Source organism: Oncorhynchus nerka, linkage group LG12, assembly GCF_034236695.1.
Source record: "Oncorhynchus nerka isolate Pitt River linkage group LG12, Oner_Uvic_2.0, whole genome shotgun sequence".
In the NCBI taxonomy this organism is placed as follows: Eukaryota; Metazoa; Chordata; class Actinopteri; order Salmoniformes; family Salmonidae; genus Oncorhynchus; species Oncorhynchus nerka.
In genome coordinates this window covers 10,773,635-10,793,634 of record NC_088407.1, presented here as the reverse complement: position 1 = coordinate 10,793,634, position 20,000 = coordinate 10,773,635, and the positions used below count along the sequence as shown (strand labels likewise).

Here is a 20,000-nt window from a genome sequence, read left to right as displayed (position 1 = left end):
ATGTCCAGTGACATCTTCAATGGAGTTCATCAATGTTGTTGTAGTTAATAAATAGTTTCACTAGAGGGCGCACTAATACCTGGACATCAGAGAAATATGTCTAGTGTTAGACCTGTGTCTTCTGTGTGTGTGTGTGTGTGTGTGTGTGTGTGTGATACCTTGACATCAGGGAAGTAAGTCTTGAGCGTGTTAGAGCTGGGGTATCTAGCGTAGAAGAACATCAGTTTGGCTTTCTTCAGATGACAGGGAGACAAACCCTCCTGAGAGTAACCATTGGTTAAGGAGTAGTACAGAGAGATACACACACGTATGAGAGTAACCATTGGTTAAGGAGTAGTACAGGGAGATACACACACGTATGAGAGTAACCATTGGTTAAGGAGTAGTACAGAGAGATACACACACGTATGAGAGTAACCATTGGTTAAGGAGTAGTACAGAGAGATACACACACGTATGAGAGTAACCATTGGTTAAGGAGTAGTACAGAGAGATACACACACGTATGAGAGTAACCATTGGTTAAGGAGTAGTACAGGGAGATACACACACGTATGAGAGTAACCATTGGTTAAGGAGTAGTACAGAGAGATACACACACGTATGAGAGTAACCATTGGTTAAGGAGTAGTACAGAGAGATACACACACGTATGAGAGTAACCATTGGTTAAGGAGTAGTACAGAGAGATACACACACGTATGAGAGTAACCATTGGTTAAGGAGCAGTACAGGGAGATACACACACGTATTAGAGTAACCATTGGTTAAGGAGTAGTACAGATACACACACGTATGAGAGTAACCATTGGTTAAGGAGTAGTACAGAGAGATACACACACACACGTATGAGAGTAACCATTGGTTAAGGAGTAGTACAGAGAGATACACACACACACGTATGAGAGTAACCGTTGGTTAAGGAGTAGTACAGAGAGATACACACACACGTATGAAGAAGCATGATCACACACCAATCTTGCTCTTTCGCGCTCCCCTTTCCAATGAAAAAAGGATATTGAACCCGGTCCGAGATACATCCCCGAATCCATTCCTCCATCCCCTCCTCCTCCTCCTCTCATCCCTCCATCCCCTCCTCCTCCTCTCATCCCTCCATCCCTCTCTCTCTCTCTGTCATGAAGATGCTGCATCCCTCCATCCAGCCGATCCAACCCGCCCATCAGAGCGAGGGAGAGAGGAGGGAAGGAGGGATGAGAGGAGGAGGAGGGGGTGTGCTGGGGGGGGAAAGGGTTCCTCTCCATGTAGGCATCAGAGTTCATAACGTTCCCCTTGTGGAGAGGAGGAAGGTGAGAGAGAGAACGAGTGAAGAGCTGTTGCATGGTGTAGTGGAGGAGGGGGAGGGGGAGCGGGCAGGAGGAGGGGGAGGAAGGAGGAGGAGTCCTTATGACGAGAGACAGGGGGGAGGAAGGCGGGGTGGGGGTGAGGTTGACGGAGAGGGGGGAGGGGGTGAGAAGGGAGGAGAGGGTTGTGAGTACGGTTGTTGGAGGGCAGAAGTGTGGTTCGGCGGTTGTCGGGACGACGCGTAACCAACGGCAGCGCTTCCGATTGTTCTCGGAAGGCGTGGGGGGAGGGTCTCCGTTTGGGCGGGGGGGTTGCTGGTCATGTGTCGCACCAACTCGCCCCCTCCTCTCCTCCCTCTCTCTAAGGGTTGCCCACACTCCTCCACTGTCTGCTCCCTCGTTCCCTCTCTCTCCGGACGACAAGATGGAGGGATGGACAGAGGGAGGGAGAGGTTGGTTTTGAGTGTATAGACGGAGGACCCTATCGATGACTCGAGCTACAGCGCTCCCTAGTTCCTGTTTTAAAGCTTGGGCAAACTTCTGACTCCCTCCGCCTCCCCCAAAACCCTCCCACTCCCCCCTCACCACCCCACACCCCATCCACACTGCCGCCCTCTCCAGAACCCCCTCCAAAAACACCCCACCTCCTCCGTTCACGTTCCTCTTATCTTCCCCCGTTGGTTTCTCGTGATCCCTCGCTTTTCGGTCTCGTTTAGCGACACTGTAGAAAGGGGGAGAAGGAGGGATGAAGGAAAGAGGAAGATCGTCGATTTCTCCCACTTCTTCCTCTTCAGTGATCCCTTCTGCTGTCTCCTCCTCCTCTTCGTCCATCCCTCCATCACCATCCTCCTCTCTTCCGCCCCTCTTCCTCCTCTCCTCCTGAGCGGGTCTCTCTCCGAATGCTTTCCAGACTTTCTCCTGCAAGGTCTTCAGTCTTCCTCTCGCCTCTTCCAACTGTTCCTTCAGCTCCTCTCTCTCCTTTCTCCTCTCCTCCCTCCCTCTCTCCCTGTTCCCCCTCTCTGCACTCCTCCTTCCTCTCTCCTCCTCCTCCTCTAAGCCTATCTCTCCATCTCCTTTAACTAGACTCTCCAGTCTTAATCTCTTCACTCTCAGCATGTCATAACTCCAGTCCGCCACTAGGGCGGCGCCACTGAGCCTCTTCCCCCCTACCCCCACCAATCCTCCACCCATCCCCTCCTCCTCCTCCTCTTCTCTCTCCATCCCTCCTTCCTCCTCCTCTTCCCTGTTATATCTGTCTAGGTGTAATTGCCCCCCGACCCTCATGGGGACTCCACCAGGCTGCAGCAGGTGGTGGATGAGGGGGTAGGGGGGTCGTGAGGTGGGGTTGGGGGCACCGTGCCCCCCTCCTGAGGGTGTGTGGTGGTCGGAGGGGTTGGGATAGGGGTCGAAAGGAGAGATCAAGGAGGACTGATGACCAAACAAATCCGAGGGGGAATCCATAGCTCTTTCTTTTCTCCTCCTCAATGACTTTCTAGAGAGAGAGAGAGAGAGAGAGAGAGAGAGAGAGAGAGAGAGAGAGAGAGAGAGAGAGACAGAGAGAGAAGAGAGAAAGAGGGAAAGAGGGAAGAGATGAAAGAGAGACAGAGAGAAAGAGGGAAGAGATGAAAGAGAGAAGAGAGAGAAAGAGAAGAGATTAAACTGGTTAGAGATCAACATATATTTGACGCCTTTTTTCACAAATGTGAACGTTGCTCCAATGGAACATTCAGGTGACAAACTGAACGTGCCAGATAAATACTAAACCCATAGTACTCACTAAACCCATAGTACTCACTAACCCCATAGTACTCACTAACCCCATAGTACTCACTAAACCCATAGTACTCACTAAACCCATAGTACTCACTAAACCCATAGTACTCACTAAACCCATAGTACTCACTAAACCCATAGTACTCACTAAACCCATAGTACTCACTAACCCCATAGTACTCACTAAACCCATAGTACTCACTAAACCCATAGTACTCACTAAACCCATAGAACTCACTAAACCCATAGTACTCACTAAACCCATAGTACTCACTAAACCCATAAACTGAAATACTCACTAAACCCATAAACTGAACTACTCACTAAACCCATAGTACTCACTAAACCCATAAACTGAACTACTCACTAAACCCATAGTACTCACTAAACCTATAAACTGAAATACTCACTAAACCCATAGTACTCACTAAACCCATAAACTGAACTACTCACTAAACCCATAAACTGAACATTTCAGATAAATACTCACTAAACCCATAAACTGAAATATTCACTAAACCAATAAACTGAACATTTCAGATAAATACTCACTAAACCCATAAACTGAACTACTCACTAAACCCATAAACTGAAATATTCATTAAACCAATAAACTGAACATTTCAGATAAATACTCACTAAACCCATAAACTGAACTACTCACTAAACCAATAAACTGACTTTAGTGGAATATGGCAGATCTCTCTCTCTGTCTATAGCCTCCCCCTTTCCCTCTCTTCCTCCTCCTTTCCCTATCTTCCTTCCCTTTCCCTCTCTTCCTCCCCCTTTCCCTCTCTTCCTCCCCCTTTCCCTCTCTTCCTCCCCCTTTCCCTATCTTCCTCCCCTTTCCCTATCTTCCTCCCCCTTTCCCTCTCTTCCTCCCCTTTCCCTCTCTTCCTCCTCCTTTCCCTCTCTCCCTCCCCTTTCCCTCTCTTCCTCCCCTTTCCCTCTCTTCCTCCCCTTTCCCTCTCTTCCTCCCCTTTCCTCTCTTCCTCCCCTTTCCCTCTCTCCCTCCCCCTTTCCCTCTCTTCCTCCCCTTTCCCCCTCTTCCTCCTCCTTTCCCTCTCTTCCTCCCCTTTCCCTCTCTCCCTCCCCCTTTCCCTCTCTCCCTCCTCCTTTCCCTCTCTTCCTCCCCCTTTCCCTCTCTTCCTCCCCTTTCCCTCTCTTCCTCTTCCTCCTCCTTTCCCTTTCTCCCTCCCCCTTTCCCTCTCTTCCTCCCCCTTTCCCTCTCTTCCTCCCCCTTTCCCTCTCTCCCTCCCCCTTTCCCTCTCTTCCTCCCCTTTCCCTCTCTCCCTCCCCCTTTCCCTCTCTTCCTCCCCTTTCCCCCTCTTCCTCCTCCTTTCCCTCTCTTCCTCCCCTTTCCCTCTCTCCCTCCCCCTTTCCCTCTCTCCCTCCTCCTTTCCCTCTCTCCCTCCCCCTTTCCCTCTCTTCCTCCCCTTTCCCTCTCTTCCTCCTCCTTTCCCTCTCTTCCTCCCCCTTTCCCTCTCTCCCTCCCCCTTTCCCTCTCTCCCTCCCCTTTCCCTCTCTTCCTCCCCTTTCCCTCTCTTCCTCCCCTTTCCCTCTCTTCCTCCTCCTTTCCCTTTCTCCTCCCCCTTTCCCTCTCTTCCTCCCCCTTTCCCTCTCTTCCTCCCCTTTCCCTCTCCCCCCCTTTCCCTTTCTCCCTCCCCCTTTCCCTCTCTTCCTCCCCCTTTCCCTCTCTTCCTCCCCCTTTCCCTCTCTCCCTCCCCCTTTCCCTCTCTTCCTCCCCTTTCCCTCTCTCCCTCCCCCTTTCCCTCTCTCCCCCTTTCCCTTTCTCCCTCCCCCTTTCCCTCTCTTCCTCCCCCTTTCCCTCTCTTCCTCCCCCTTTCCCTCTCTCCCTCCCCCTTTCCCTCTCTTCCTCCTCCTTTCCCTCTCTCCCTCCCCTTTCCCTCTCCCCCCCTTTCCCTTTCTCCCTCCCCCTTTCCCTCTCTTCCTCCCCCTTTCCCCTCTCTCTTCCTCCCCCTTTCCCTCTCTCCCTCCCCTTTCCCTCTCTTCCTCCCCTTTCCCTCTCTCCCTCCCCCTTTCCCTCTCTCCCTCCCCCTTTCCCTCTCTTCCTCCTCCTTTCCCTCTCTCCCTCCCCCTTTCCTCACTATTATGTTATCAGCTCATAGACAGCTGTAAACTCTGTTTATTCAGATTGTGTACCCTCTCTCCTGCTCACCCCCCCTCTCTCCTGCTCACCCCCTCCCTCCTGCTCACCCCCCTCTCCCACACACAGAGAGAGAAACAGGTAGCAGTGTGAAAGCAGTAGTCCTACTTGACAGTGATAACAGAGAAACTTCACACACGCACACACACACACACACGCACACACACAGCGACACTTCACACACACAGAGGTACTTCACAGTACTTCATATATAGGCTAACATACCGGACAGAGGGTCAGACAGACAACAACAAAAAGTGTCATTTTAAATAGGATTTGTGTCTAGCTATAATCCATAAATTAATTCAACTAAATGTGTGGCCTTTTTTTTTTTTTTAACCCTACAGAGAATAGGTCACATCAGTCACCATGGTCACCATGGTAGGGGGTTATTATAATTCCGTTGCAACATGAACTATATAATCCAACAGCCTAAAAATAGATAAATATCAATTATTCAAATTCCATCTCTGCTAATACAGGGCAGATGGTGGTGGCCAGCTATCCCGGCAGGCAGTCTATGCAATGCGCTTAACGCTTGGAATTATCTAGATCAATTCGAATCTATAACCTTTAGACTATCCATCTATGAAAAACGGGATCAGGAATTCAGGATATTACCCGAAAAAAGACCAAACGACAGACTAAACTGACAACGACCCAAATCATTTGGAGAGATGTAGCATAATGAGCGAGAGAGAGAGACAGACATATATTTTTTTTCAATTCTGCTTGTTATAAATGACTATAAAAGTAGGCCTAACCGTTGTTGTTAGATTAAAAGGTCTCGCTGTCTTTGAGGCTTCCGCGCCGCGGCTTGAAACATCTGTCCACAGTGAGAATAGAACTCCGGTTCCGCTCTGTCCTGACTGACGCATGACCGACTGGGCACAGACATCAGTTCAACGTTTACTTTGATTTACGTTTGTTGAGTTGTAAACTAACGTGAATTCAACGTGAAATCAACAAATGTCATCATGTCATTGGATTTCGGTTAAAAGTTTGGTGGGAAAAAAATACGAAATGCCCTAATGTTGATGACTTTTTACAAATCCAAAAATCTGTTTTCCACGTTGATTTAACTTCATCACATAGATATTTTGAGTTGAACTAACGTGGAAATAACGTTAATCCGAACCGTTTTTTGCACAGTGTGGAGCGACGGGCTGCGGGCACCCATTAATTGTCTATGCACGTATGTCGCAGTTGATAATAGGTTAGGCTACATAAACATGGACGGACGGACACACACACACACATTGGTAGTGCAGTCACAGCAACGGGCATATGGACAGTGTGACAAACCAAACATATAATTTACTTTTGACAACTCACTCGACTGGATAACTCCCTGCACGGAAACAGACTGCTCTCTCCCTTGTTCTCTCTCTCCGCGAGACTGTTAGAACCGGTTGGTTCTGTTTAGAGTTGTGAGACGTTCCTCTTCCCGTTTTATCGGTCTGCTCTGGTCAGCGCGAGCATCGACTCCGTAGGAAAGCCCTGCGCGCGGTGTTTCCTGTTATTGCTGCTCTTCGTTGCCTATACCCCTCTCTCTCTCTCTCTCTCTCTCTCTCTCTCTCTCTCTCTCTCTCTCTCTTCCGAACATATCTCTCTGTGCCATCCTCGCGCGCTGTCCTATCGCGGTGTCCGGGTAGGCGTTGAGAGGTGTGCGAGGGCGGGCTCGCGAGGTTGGCATGACCCCCCCCTCCCTCCCCTATCTATGGTTGGCATGACCCCCCCCCATCCCTTTCTCTCTCCCTCACTTTTTCGCTTCTATCCACTATGTAACAGCCCATCCTATAGGTGAGTGAAAGGTCTATACTCTATAGGATGAACTAACGACATGCCAAAAACTGAAGTGCTGTTCTATCGTAGGATTGGGGATAGAGAGAGAGAGAGAGAGAGAAAAGAGAGAGAGAGAGAGAGAGAGAGAGAGAAAGAGAGAGAGAGAGAGAGAGAGAGAGAGAGAGAGAGAGAGAGAGAGAGAGAGAGAAAGAGAGACAGAGAGACACACAGAGAGAGAGAGAGAGCTAGTTAGGGGCGGCAGGGTAGCCTAGTGGTTTGAGCGTTGGACTAGTAAATGGAAGGTTGCAAGTTCAAATCCCTGAGCTGACAAGGTACAAATCTGTCGTTCTGCCCCTGAATAGGCAGTTAACTCACTGTTCCTAGGCCGTCATTGAAAATAAGAATTTGTTCTTAACTGACTTGCCTGGTTAAATAAAGGTAAAATACAAATAAATACAAATAAAAGGTGGGCAACTAAACATCATACTCTGGGGCAGATTCCTGTCTCCTGTCCTATCACAGAGCAGAGTTCACTCATTGGCCAGGTCTCTCATTGGATCTTTACAACGACAGTTATAAACCGTTGGTCATAAACTCTGTCTGCTGCACCCTAACCTTAGGCCCTTGTCAAAAGTAGTGCACTATATAGGGAATAGTGTGCCATTTGGGACGAAGCACCACTGTCAACCGAAACTGGTAGCCTGGATTGAAGGAGTCAAATATTAACTTTTGGAGAAGAAAAAAAAGGTTAAACACATTGATTTATTTGTAGACAGACATTTATTCACATGGCCTTGACAGCAAACATGACGAACATGGACGAGGGGTTTGCTTTTAGGGCATTGTGGTCGACAAGTTTATAGGCAACATTATCTCACCTGTTCATCTACTGTAGTCTATAGCCCCTTGGGAATTAGATGGCAACTATGTTTGGAAGATGCTATAAAAGGCTTAAACGAGTATCCAGGTAAATTCCAACGATAGCCAACCAATGGAAACAGAAGACTACTCATCATGATGTGACGCACCTCTATCTCTCGATTCCCCCACCACTTAATAGCCATTCTCTCTCTCTCTCCATCCCTCTGTTTATATCCCTCCGCATACCCCAAGCACCCCCTCTAACCCCTCTCTCCTCTTCAGTATTAACCCCCCCCCCCCACACCCCAGAGAAGCACTAAAATCAAAAGGTCGTGGTTGTTATGGTAACGATGGCGGTAACAAAAGCGAGAGAGAGAGAGAGAGAGGGATGGAGAGAGATAGAGAGGGAACGTTTATCGTGATAACAGCATATGCAGAGAAATTACAATAGAGAGAGAGAGAGTTTTTCTCTGTGTGTGTGTGTGTGTGTGTGTGCGTGCGTGTGTGTGTGTGTGTGTGTGCGTGTGTGTGTGTGTGTGTGTGGACGGAGTCATTTAGGCTTTGCATCAAAAATGGTATCTATGTATAATTCATACTGTTCATACACAGTGAAGTATTCACTCAGAAAACACTACTGACCAGAGCATAGGGTTTCACTGACCATAAACCCACAAAGATAACTTCGTAAAATTATATTTTGGCACAGAGAAGAGGATGGTGTGTGTGTGTGTCTGTGTGTGTGTGTGTGTCTGTGTGTGTGTGTGTATATATACAGTGCATTCGGAAAGTATTCAGACCCCTTGACTTTTTCCACATTTTGTTACGTTACTACCTTATTCTAAAATGGATGAAATATATTTAGTTTTCCTCAGCAATCTACACACAATACCACATATGGCCAGCGAAAACTGGTTTTTAGAATTTTATTAAAAATACAAATTTATTAAAAATAAAAACAGAAAAACTTTATTTACAAAATTGAGTTCAGCTGCATCCTGTTTCCATTCATCATCCTTGAGATGTTTCTACAACTTGATTGGAGTCCACCTGTGGTAAATTCAAGTATATACACTGTCGATTTTGCAGGTTTTCCTACTTACAAAGCATGTAGAGGTCTGTAGTCACGTTCTGACCTTAGTTCTTATGTTATGTATTTGTTTTAGTATGGTCAGGGCCTGAGTTGGGGTGGGTTGTCTATGTTAGTTTTTCTATGATTTGCTATTTCTGTGTTTGGCCTGGTATGGTTCTCAATCAGAGACAGCTGTTGTCCCTGATTGAGAACCATATTTAGGGAGCCTGTTTTCTATTGTGTTTCGTGGGTGATTATTTTCTGTTGTGTGTTGTGTGCCTGCACCAGCCAGAACTGTTTCCTGTTGTGTATCTGCACCAGCCAGAACTGTTTCCTGTTGTGTGTCTGCACCAGCCAGAACTGTTTCCTGTTGTGTGTCTGCACCAGCCAGAACTGTTTCCTGTTGTGTGTCTGCACCAGCCAGAACTGTTTCCTGCTGTGTGTCTGCACCAGCCAGAACTGTTTCCTGTTGTGTGTCTGCACCAGCCAGAACTGTTTCCTGCTGTGTGTCTGCACCAGCCAGAACTGTTTCCTGTTGTGTATCTGCACCAGCCAGAACTGTTTCCTGTTGTGTGTCTGCACCAGCCAGAACTGTTTCCTGTTGTGTGTCTGCACCAGCCAGAACTGTTTCCTGTTGTGTGTCTGCACCAGCCAGAACTGTTTCCTGCTGTGTGTCTGCACCAGCCAGAACTGTTTCCTGTTGTGTGTCTGCACCAGCCAGAACTGTTTCCTGCTGTGTGTCTGCACCAGCCAGAACTGTTTCCTGTTGTGTGTCTGCACCAGCCAGAACTGTTTCCTGTTGTGTGTCTGCACCAGCCAGAACTGTTTCCTGTTGTGTGTCTGCACCAGCCAGAACTGTTTCCTGTTGTGTGTCTGCACCAGCCAGAACTGTTTCCTGTTGTGTGTCTGCACCAGCCAGAACTGTTTCCTGTTGTGTGTCTGCACCAGCCAGAACTATTTCCTGTTGTGTGTCTGCACCAGCCAGAACTGTTTCCTGTTGTGTGTCTGCACCAGCCAGAACTGTTTCCTGTTGTGTGTCTGCACCAGCCAGAACTGTTTCCTGTTGTGTGTCTGCACCAGCCAGAACTGTTTTCGGTCGTTCTCTTTGGTATTTTTGTTATTTCCGTCTTCATTTAATAAATATGGACACATACTACGCTGCACCTTGGTCCTCACCTTCTTCCACCAACAACGCCCATTACATCTGTAATGTGTGTTTGGCTCAAACAGACATCAAACCAGAGAAGTATATAGCACCTCACCAACAAGATAATCAAGTCACATACAGTGGGGAGAACAAGTATTTGATACACTGCTGATTTTGCAGGTTTTCCTACTTACAAAGCATGTAGAGGTCTGTAATGTTTATCATAGGTACACTTCAACTGTGAGAGGCGGAATCTAAAACAATGTCGATTTTGCAGGTTTTCCTACTTACAAAGCATGTAGAGGTCTGTAATGTTTATCATAGGTACACTTCAACTTTGAGAGACGGAATCTAAAACAATGTCGATTTTGCAGGTTTTCCTACTTACAAAGCATGTAGAGGCCTGTAATTGTTTATCATAGATACACTTCAACTGTGAGAGACTGAATCTAAAACAAAAATCCAGGAAAATCACATTGTATGATTTTTAAGTAATTAATTTGCATTTTATTGCATGACATAAGTATTTGATACATCAGAAAAGCAGAAGTTAATATTTGGTACAGAAACCTTTGTTTGCAATTACAGACATCATACGTTTCCTGTAGTTCTTGACCAGGTTTGCACACACTGCAGCAGGGATTTTGGCCCACTCCTCCATACAGACCTTCTCCAGATCCTTCAGGTTTCGGGGCTGTCGCTGGGCAATACGGACTTTCAGTTCCCTCCAAAGATTTTCTATTGGGTTCAGGTCTGGAGACTGGCTAGGCCACTCCAGGACATTGAGATGCTTCTTATGGAGCCACTCCTTAGTTGCCTTGCCTGTGTGTTTCGGGTCGTTGTCATGCTGGAAGACCCAGCCACGACCCATCTTCAATGCTCTTACTGAGGGAAGGAGGTTGTTGGCCAAGATCTCGCGATACATGGCCCCATCCATCCTCCCCTCAATACGGTGCAGTCGTCCTGTCCCCTTTGCAGAAAAGCATCCCCAAAGAATGATGTTTCCACCTCCATGCTTCTTGGTTGGGATGGTGTTCTTGGGGTTGTACTCATCCTTCTTCCTCCAAACACTGCGAGTTGAGTTTAGACCAAAAAGCTCTATTTTTGTCTCATCAGACCACATGACCTTCTCCCATTCCTCCTCTGGATCATCCAGATGGTCATTGGCAAACTTCAGATGGGCCTGGACATGCGCTGGCTTGAGCAGGGAGACCTTGCGTGCGCTGCAGGATTTTAATCCATGACGGCGTAGTGTGTTACTAATGGTTTTCTTTGAGACTGTGGTCCCAGCTCTCTTCAGGTCATTGACCAGGTCCTGCCGTGTAGTTCTGGGCTGATCCCTCACCTTCCTCATTATCATTGATGCCCCACGAGATGAGATCTTGCATGGAGCCCCAGACCGAGGGTGATTGACCGTCATCTTGAACTTCTTCCATTTTCTAATAATTGCGCCAACAGTTGTTGCCTTCTCACCAAGCTGCTTGCCTATTGTCCTGTAGCCCATCCCAGCCTTGTGCAGGTCTACAATTTTACCTTACACAGCTCTCTGGTCTTGGCCATTGTGGAGAGGTTGTAGTCTGTTTGATTGAGTGTGTGGACAGGTGTCTTTTATACAGGTAACGAGTTCAAACAGGTGCAGTTAATACAGGTAATGAGTGGAGAACAGGAGGGCTTCTTAAAGAAAAACTAACAGGTCTGTGAGAGCCGGTATTCCTACTGGTTGGTAGGTGATCAAATACTTATGTAATGCAATAAAATACTAATTAATTACTTAAAAATCATACAATGTGATTTTCTGGATTTTTGATTCCGCCTCTCACAGTTGAAGTGTACCTATGATAAAAATGACAGACCCCTACATGCTTTGTAAGTAGGAAAAGCTGCAAAATCGGCAGTGTATCAAATACTTGTTCTCCCCACTGTATATATATATACACACAAAAGTATGTCGTCTCCCCTTCAAATTAGTGGTTCCGGGCTATTACAGCCACACCCGTTGCTGACAGGTGTATAAAATCGAGCACACAGCCATGCAATCTCCATAGACAAACATTGTCAGTAAAAGGGCCTTACTGAAGAGCTCAGTGACTTTCAACGTGGCACCGTTCCAACATGTTAGTTCTTTAAATATCTGCCCTGCCAGAGCTTCCCCGGTCAACTGTGAGTGCTGTTATTGTTATTATGAACAACGGCTCAGCCGCGAAGTGGTAGGCCACACAAGCTCACAGAATGGAACCGCGAAGTGGTAGGCCACACAAGCTCACAGAACGGAACCGCGAAGTGGTAGGTCACACAAGCTCACAGAACGGAACCGCGAAGTGGTAGGCCACACAAGCCCACAGAACGGAACCGCGAAGTGGTAGGTCACACAAGCCTAAGATCACCATGTGCAATGCCAAGCGTCGACTGGAGCTCGCCGCCATTGGAGCAGTGGAATCGCGTTCTCTGGAGTGATGAATCACGCTTCACCATCTGGCATTCCAACTGACAAATCTGGGTTTGGCGGATGCCAGGAGGACGCTACCTGCCCCAATGCAAAGTGCCAACAGTAAAGTTGGGTGGAGGAGGAATAATGGCTGTTTTTCATGGTTTAGGCCCCTTAAATTCAATGAAGGGACATCTTAACGCTACCGGGAGGGGGACAAGGGGACCGAGTCAAGACCAAGACCGGGAGGGGAACAAGGGGACCGAGTCAAGACCAAGACCGGGAGGGTGGTTTGAGACCGAGTGAAGGCCGAGACCAGAAAAATGTCCAATTCAAAACCATGATTGTAATTTTGATGAATCACACTCCTTCATCTGGCAGTCTGATGGCCAAATCTGGTTGATTATTATTATGTTATTATTTGTGCCAAGATAATGCTACCTGCCCCAATGCATAGTGCCAACTGTAAAGTTTGGTGGGGAAGGAATAATGGTTTGGGCTAGGCCCCTTAGTTCCAGTGAAGAGAAATCTTAATGCTAATGCTACAGCATACAATGACATTCTAGACGATTCTGTGCTTCCAACTTTGTGGCAACAGTTTGGGGAAGGCCCTTTCATGTTTCAGCATTACAATGCCCCCATGCACAAAGCGAGGTCCATACAGAAATGGTTTGTCGAGATCGATATGGAAGAACTTGACTGGCTTGCAAAGATCCCTGACCTCAACCCCATCGAAAACCTTTGGGATGAATTGGAACGCCGACTGCGAGTCAGGCTTAATCACCCAACATCAGTGCCCGACTTCACTAATGCTCTTGTGGCTGAATGGAAGCAAGTCCCCACAGCAATGTTCCAACATCTAGTGGAAAGCCTTCCCCAGAAGAGTGGAGGCTGTTATAGCAGCAATGTTCCAACATCTAGTAGAAAGCCTTCCCAGAAGAGTGGAGGCTGTTATAGCAGCAAAGGGGGGGACCAACTGCATATTAATGTTCATGATTGTGGAATAAGATGTTGGACGAGCAGGTGTCCACATACTTTTGGTCATGTAGTGTCTCTCTGTGTGTGTTGCTACCTCTTTCTGAGGTCTCTAACATGTCAACCACTTGGCCCAACATCAAGCAGCTCATCCAATGGCTGATGATCTAACACTCAGTCTGTGTGTGTGTGTGTGTGTGTGTGTGTGTGTGTGTGTGTGTGTGTGTGTGTATGTGTGTGTGTGTGTGTGTGTGTGTGTGTGTGTGTGTGTGTGTGTGTGATGATGATCTAACACTCAGTCTGTGTGTGTGTGTGTGTGTGTGTGTGTGTGTGTGTGTGTGTGTGTGTGTGTGTGTGTGTGTGTGTGTGTGTGTGTGTGTGTGATGATGATCTAACACTCAGTCTGTGTGTGTGTGTGTGTGTGTGTGTGTGTGTGTGTGTGTGTGTGTGTGTGTGTGTGTGTGTGTGTGTGTGTGTGTGTGTGATGATGATCTAACACTCAGTCTGTGTGTGTGTGTGTGTGTTATGATCTAACACTCAGTCTGTGTGTGTGTGTGTGTGTGTGTGTGTGTGTGTGTGTGTGTGTGTGTGTGTGTGTGTGTGTGTGTGTGTGTGTGATGATGATCTAACACTCAGTCTGTGTGTGTGTGTGTGTGTGTGTGTGTGTGTGTGATGATGATCTAACACTCTTCAATAGCACTCCAGTACTCAGCAGTGCCAGGAATAAAAAATACATTATCCCAGAGAGAGACCGAGAGAGAGAGATGGAGAGATGGAGGGATGGAGAGATGGAGGGAGAGAGAGATGAGGGATGGAGAGAGAAAGAAAGATGGAGAGAGATGAGGGAAGGATTCCAGACCTTGGCAGAACGCCATGACCGTGCCTTCTATACATTGCTGACCTCCCAGACTGTCAGTTACCTTCCAGTGGTGTCTCTCCCCAATCAATCCCAGATTCCCGAGAACCCCGCCTACCTCCTCTGGAGCGTTATTATGATGGAGGTCCAGGATCCTGCCAGATGTTTCGCTCCCAGTGTTCTCTCATCTTTGAGCTGCAGCCCTCTTCATTTCCCTCGGATCGCTCGAGGACTTGATAATGCTGATGTCTGGGAGGGCTCTCGCCCGGCAGTGTGGAAGCAACAATCTACCGTCAGTCTGGAGGAATTTGTGGCGGGGGTACGTAAAGTGTTTGATTCTCCATTGTCCGGGAGAGAGGCAGTTCCGTAAGCTGCTCCAACTATGTCCGGACTCCCGTAGTACGGCAGACTACGCGGTGGATTTTTGCACTTTGGCAGCTGACAGTGCCTGGATCCTGATGTTCGACACGTTCCTTCATGGATTATCAGAGGAGGTTAAAGACGAGCTGGGAGCCTGGGAGCTGCCTACGGATCTCCACTCGCTCATCACCTCATCACCATCCGGATCGATAGGCGGCTACGGGAAGTTAGATCCCACCTCGCCTCCGAGGAATCCCGGAAGTCTATGTCTATGTTCTCGAGAGAATCCGAGATTACCCGAGTTCCCCCGAGAGTCTCCGAGGTCTGCTGACTCGCCTATTCTGGAGCCGATGCAACTCAGCAAAGCTGTCTCCAGCCCAACATTTACACAGACTTAACACCAAGAGATGTCTGTATTGCGGGACTACCGATCATTATGTGTCTACCTATCCATTAAAAGACAGAAGGGGACGAGTGACGACATCCTCCAACACTGCTAGAAGACACTACAAATACCTGGTTATGCCATTCGGTCTGACCAACACTCCTGCTGTGTTCCAGGCCCTGGTTAACAACGTTCTCCGCCACATGATGAAGCAGTTCGTCTACCTCAACAACATCCTCATTTTTCCCGCTCAGCACATTTTTGATTTTTGTCAAAGCAGAGAAACGCGAGTTCCATCGCTCCACCATCTCCTTCCTTGGATACATCATCGCTGCTGGTCATGTGCAGATGGATCCCATATAGTTGAGAGCGGTGGTGGATTGGCCCCAACCCACATCCAGAGTGCAGCTGCAACGCTCCTTGGATTTGCCCATTTCTATCGCTGTTTTATCCGGGTTTACAGCACCCTGGCTTCCCCCCTTTCAGCATTCACTTCTCCCAAGGTCCCGTTCACCACAGTTCCCATATTAATACATCTGGACCCGTCAGTTCATGGTGGAGGTAGACGCTTCGGATGTCGGAGTGGGGGCCTTCCTGTTCCAGCGTTCCTCCCTGGACCTTAAGCTCTATCTCTTCCCCTTCTTCTCGCATTGTCTTAACGCCACGGAGAGGAATTATGATGTGGGGAATCGAGAACTACTTGCGGTGAAGATGGCATTGGAGGAGTGGAGGCACTGGTTAGAGGGGGCGGAACATTCATTCATTGTGTGGACGGATTACAAGAACCTGGAATATCTCCACACCGCCAAGCATCTCAACTCCAGGCAAGCTCGATGTGCCCTGCTGTTCACCCGGTTCAACTTTACCATCTCCTACCGGGGTCCAAGAATTTTAAGCCGGATGCGCTTTCACGCCACTATAGCCCCGCTGATACACCCTCGAACATCGAGACCATCCTTCCTACCTTGTGTCTGGCGGCCACACTCATCTGAGGAATAGAGAACCGGGGTTACGGATGTTTGTCCCAGACGCGGCCCGCTCCCCGGTCCTGGAACGGGCTCATTCCCGCAGGCTTGCCTGCCACCCTGGCCCCCGTCGGACCCTGGCCTTTGTGCGACAACGCCTCTAGTGGCCCACCATGGTCCCTGACGTCTCCAAGTTTGCCGCCGCCTGCATCGTCTGGGCTCAGAATAAGACTTCTCGGCAAGCTCCAGCAGGCCTCCTTCAACCTCTTCCTGTCCCTCACTGTCTCTGGTCACATATATCCCTGGACTTCGTCAGCGGTCTCCCTCCGTCTGATGGCAACACCACTATCCTCACAGTGGTGGACAGGTTTTCCAAAGCCACCTATTTCATTCCCCTCCCCAAGCTACCGTCTGCCAAGGAGACGGCCCAGCTCATGGTGCAACACGTCTTTCGGATCCATGGACTTCCGGTGGACATGGTCTCAGACCGTGGTCCTCAGTCCTGTCCTCTGGATTTCACCCCTAGTCTAACCGCCAGTCGGAGCAAGCTAATCAGGACCTGGATACTACTCTTTGTTTCCTCGTCTCTGCCAACCCCACCGCCTGGAGCCAACCCCACCGCCTAGGAGCCAACCCCACCACCTGGAGCCAACCCCACCGCCAGGAGCCAACCCCACCGCCTAGGAGCCAACCCCACCGCCCGGAGCCAACCCTACCAGCCTGGAGCCAACCTCACCTCCTGGAGCCAACCCCACCACCTAGGAGCCAACCCCACCGCCTAGGAGCCAACCCCACTGCCTGGAGCCAACCCCACCGCCAGGAGCCAACCCCACCGCCTAGGAGCCAACCCCACCGCCTGGAGCCAACCCTACCGGCCTGGAGCCAACCTCGCCGCCTGGAGCCAACCCCACCACCTAGTAGTCAACCCCACCGGCCTGGAGCCAACCTCACCGCCTGGAGCCAACCCCACCACCTAGGAGCCAACCCCACCGGCCCGGAGCCAACCTAACCGCCTGGAGCCAACCCCACCACCTAGGAGCCAACCCCACCGGCCTGGAGCCAACTCCACCGCCTGGAGCCAACCCCACCGCCTAGGAGCCAACCCCACCACCTAGGAGCCAGCCCCACCACCTAGGAGCCAACCCCACCGCCTGGAGCCAACCTCACCGCCTGGAGCCAACCCCACCACCTAGGAGCCAACTCCGCCGCCTGGAGCCAACCCCACCGCCTAGGAGCCAACCCCACCACCTAGGAGCCAACCCCACCACCTGGAGCCAACCCCACCACCAGGAGCCAACCCCACCGCCTAGGAGCCAACCGCGGTGGGGTCTCCCTCCGTCTGATGGCAACACCACTATCCTCACAGTGGTGGACAGGTTTTCCAAAGCCACCTATTTCATTCCCCTCCCCAAGCTACCGTCTGCCAAGGAGACGGCCCAGCTCATGGTGCAACACGTCTTTCGGATCCATGGACTTCCGGTGGACATGGTCTCAGACCGTGGTCCTCAGTCCTGTCCTCTGGATTTCACCCCTAGTCTAACCGCCAGTCGGAGCAAGCTAATCAGGACCTGGATACTACTCTTTGTTTCCTCGTCTCTGCCAACCCCACCGCCTGGAGCCAACCCCACCGCCTAGGAGCCAACCCCATCACCTGGAGCCAACCCCACCGCCAGGAGCCAACCCCACCGCCTAGGAGCCAACCCCACCGCCCGGAGCCAACCCTACCAGCCTGGAGCCAACCTCACCTCCTGGAGCCAACCCCACCACCTAGGAGCCAACCCCACCGCCTAGGAGCCAACCCCACTGCCTGGAGCCAACCCCACCGCCAGGAGCCAACCCCACCGCCTAGGAGCCAACCCCACCGCCTGAGCCAACCCTACCGGCCTGGAGCCAACCTCGCCGCCTGGAGCCAACCCCACCACCTAGTAGTCAACCCCACCGGCCTGGAGCCAACCTCACCGCCTGGAGCCAACCCCACCACCTAGGAGCCAACCCCACCGGCCCGGAGCCAACCTAACCGCCTGGAGCCAACCCCACCACCTAGGAGCCAACCCCACCGGCCTGGAGCCAACTCCACCGCCAGGAGCCAACCCCACCGCCTAGGAGCCAACCCCACCGCCTGGAGCCAACCTCACCGCCTGGAGCCAACCCCACCACCTAGGAGCCAACCCCACCGGCTTGGAGCCAACCTCACCGCCTGGAGCCAACCCCACCACCTAGGAGCCAACCCCACCGGCCTGGAGCCAACTCCACTGCCTGGAGCCAACCCCACTGCCTAGGAGCCAACCCCACCACCTAGGAGCCAACCCCGCCGGCCTAGGAGCCAACCCCGCCGCCTGGAGCCAACCCCACCGCCAGGAGTCAACCCCACCGCCTAGGAGCCAACCCCACCGCCTGGAGCCAACCTCACCGCCTGGAGCCAACCCCACCACCTAGGAGCCAACTCCGCCGCCTGGAGCCAACCCCACCGCCTAGGAGCCAACCCCACCACCTAGGAGCCAACCCCACCACCTGGAGCCAACCCCACCACCAGGAGCCAACCCCACCGCCTAGGAGCCAACCCCACCGCCTGGAGCCAACCCCACCTGCCTGGAGCCAACCTCACCGCCTGGAGCCAACCCCACCACCTAGGATCCAACCCCACCGCCTGGAGCCAACCCCCCCGCCTAGGAGCCAACCCCACCGCCTGGAGCCAACACCACCACCTAGGAGCCAACCCCACCGCCTGGAGCCAACCCCACCACCTAGGAGCCAACCCCACCGGCCTGGAGCCAACGCCACCGCCTAGGAGCCAACCCCACCACCTGGAGCCAGCAACTCAGAGCAACTGAGAGCTCAGCCACTGACCTCTCGCCTTTTGAGTGTCCGATGGGTTTCAGCCCCCGCTCTTCCCTGAGCAAGAGGTCAACATGCCAAGATGTCGCCCGGTCGGCTCTTCTCAAGACCACCTCCAGGTATCGACGATAGGCGGACCCCCACTGGACCCCGGCTCCTTGTTATCGTCTCGGGCAGAGGGTATGGCTGTCCACTCGGGATCTGCCCCTCCGGGTGGAGCCCCGCAAACCCCCCCCCCCCCCCCCCCTGTACTATCAACCCTTTCCCCATCTCTCCTAGCCCCTCTGTTGATCGTCTAATGTTGCCCCACATCCTTCATATACATCCCACTTTAAATGTATCAAGGATTAAATCTCTGTCTCACAGCCCTCTGTCTCCTCTTTCCAGAGAGAGAGAAATAGATGGAGTGATGGAGGGATGGAGAGGGAGAGAAAGAGAGATAGAGGATGAAGGGATGGATGGGGAGAGAGCGAGAGAGAGAGGGATGGAGAGATTTGAGAGAGATGGAGAGAGAGAGAAAAAGCTGGAGGTTGTAGATAAAATGTGTGAAAGGGAGAGAGAGAGAAAACAGGATGGGAGGAAGAGAAATGAGAGAGAGAGAATGAACAGAACAGGAAGTGAGGAAAAGAGAACAGGAAATAAAGGAAAGGAGAGAAAGAAAGAGGGCACAAACAGAGGGGGGGGGATAGAGAGAGAGAGAGGGGTAGAGAGGGGGGATAGAGAGAGAGAGGGGTAGAGAGAAGGGGGTAGAGAGAGAGGGGGGTAGAGAGAAGGGGGTAGAGAGAGAGGGGGTAGAGAGAGAGAGGGGGTAGAGGGGGATAGAGAGAGAGAGAGGGGTAGAGAGAAGGGGGTAGAGAGAGGGGGGTAGAGAGAGGGGGATAGAGAGAGGGGTGTGTAAAGAGGGCGGGGATAGAGAGAGGGGTGTGTAGAGAGGGCGGGGATAGAGAGAGGGGGTCGATAGATATGAGACAATCGACAGAATAAAGTGTTTGTCCATTGATTCACATTGAGAGAAATAGAGAGAGAGAGAGAGGAATTGGAGGGAGGGAGGGAGGGAGGGAGGGAGGAGGGAGGGAGGGAGGGAGGGAGGGAGGGA

General features: G+C 50.9%; 1 protein-coding gene and 1 pseudogene across 1 annotated transcript; one reads left to right on the top strand and one right to left on the bottom strand.

Moving 5' to 3' along the window:
* The window catches only part of LOC115126202 (prospero homeobox protein 1-like), a 9,240-nt pseudogene extending 2,362 nt beyond the window's left edge, over positions 1-6,878 (bottom strand).
* Positions 6,879-16,242: 9,364 nt separating this feature from the next.
* Positions 16,243-18,857, top strand: LOC135574415 (uncharacterized). The gene is made up of 6 exons (XM_065026009.1): positions 16,243-16,548; positions 16,596-17,061; positions 17,205-17,557; positions 17,605-17,994; positions 18,055-18,342; positions 18,390-18,857. The coding sequence occupies exons 1-6, from the start codon at positions 16,243-16,245 to the stop codon at positions 18,855-18,857; spliced, it is 2,271 nt and encodes a 756-aa protein (XP_064882081.1).
* Positions 18,858-20,000: the final 1,143 nt, after the last annotated feature.

What these genes read in the sequence shown, in the direction of transcription:
- LOC135574415 (XM_065026009.1), top strand. Translation starts at nt 16,243, where the DNA reads ATGGTCCCTGACGTCTCCAAGTTTGCCGCCGCCTGCATCGTCTGGGCT. An exon ending in ATGGACTTCCGGTGGACATG is followed by an intron (nt 16,549 to 16,595) that starts GTCTCAGACCGT and finishes TTTCACCCCTAG; the next exon opens with TCTAACCGCCAGTCGGAGCA. An exon ending in TGCCTGGAGCCAACCCCACT is followed by an intron (nt 18,343 to 18,389) that starts GCCTAGGAGCCA and finishes CCGCCGGCCTAG; the next exon opens with GAGCCAACCCCGCCGCCTGG.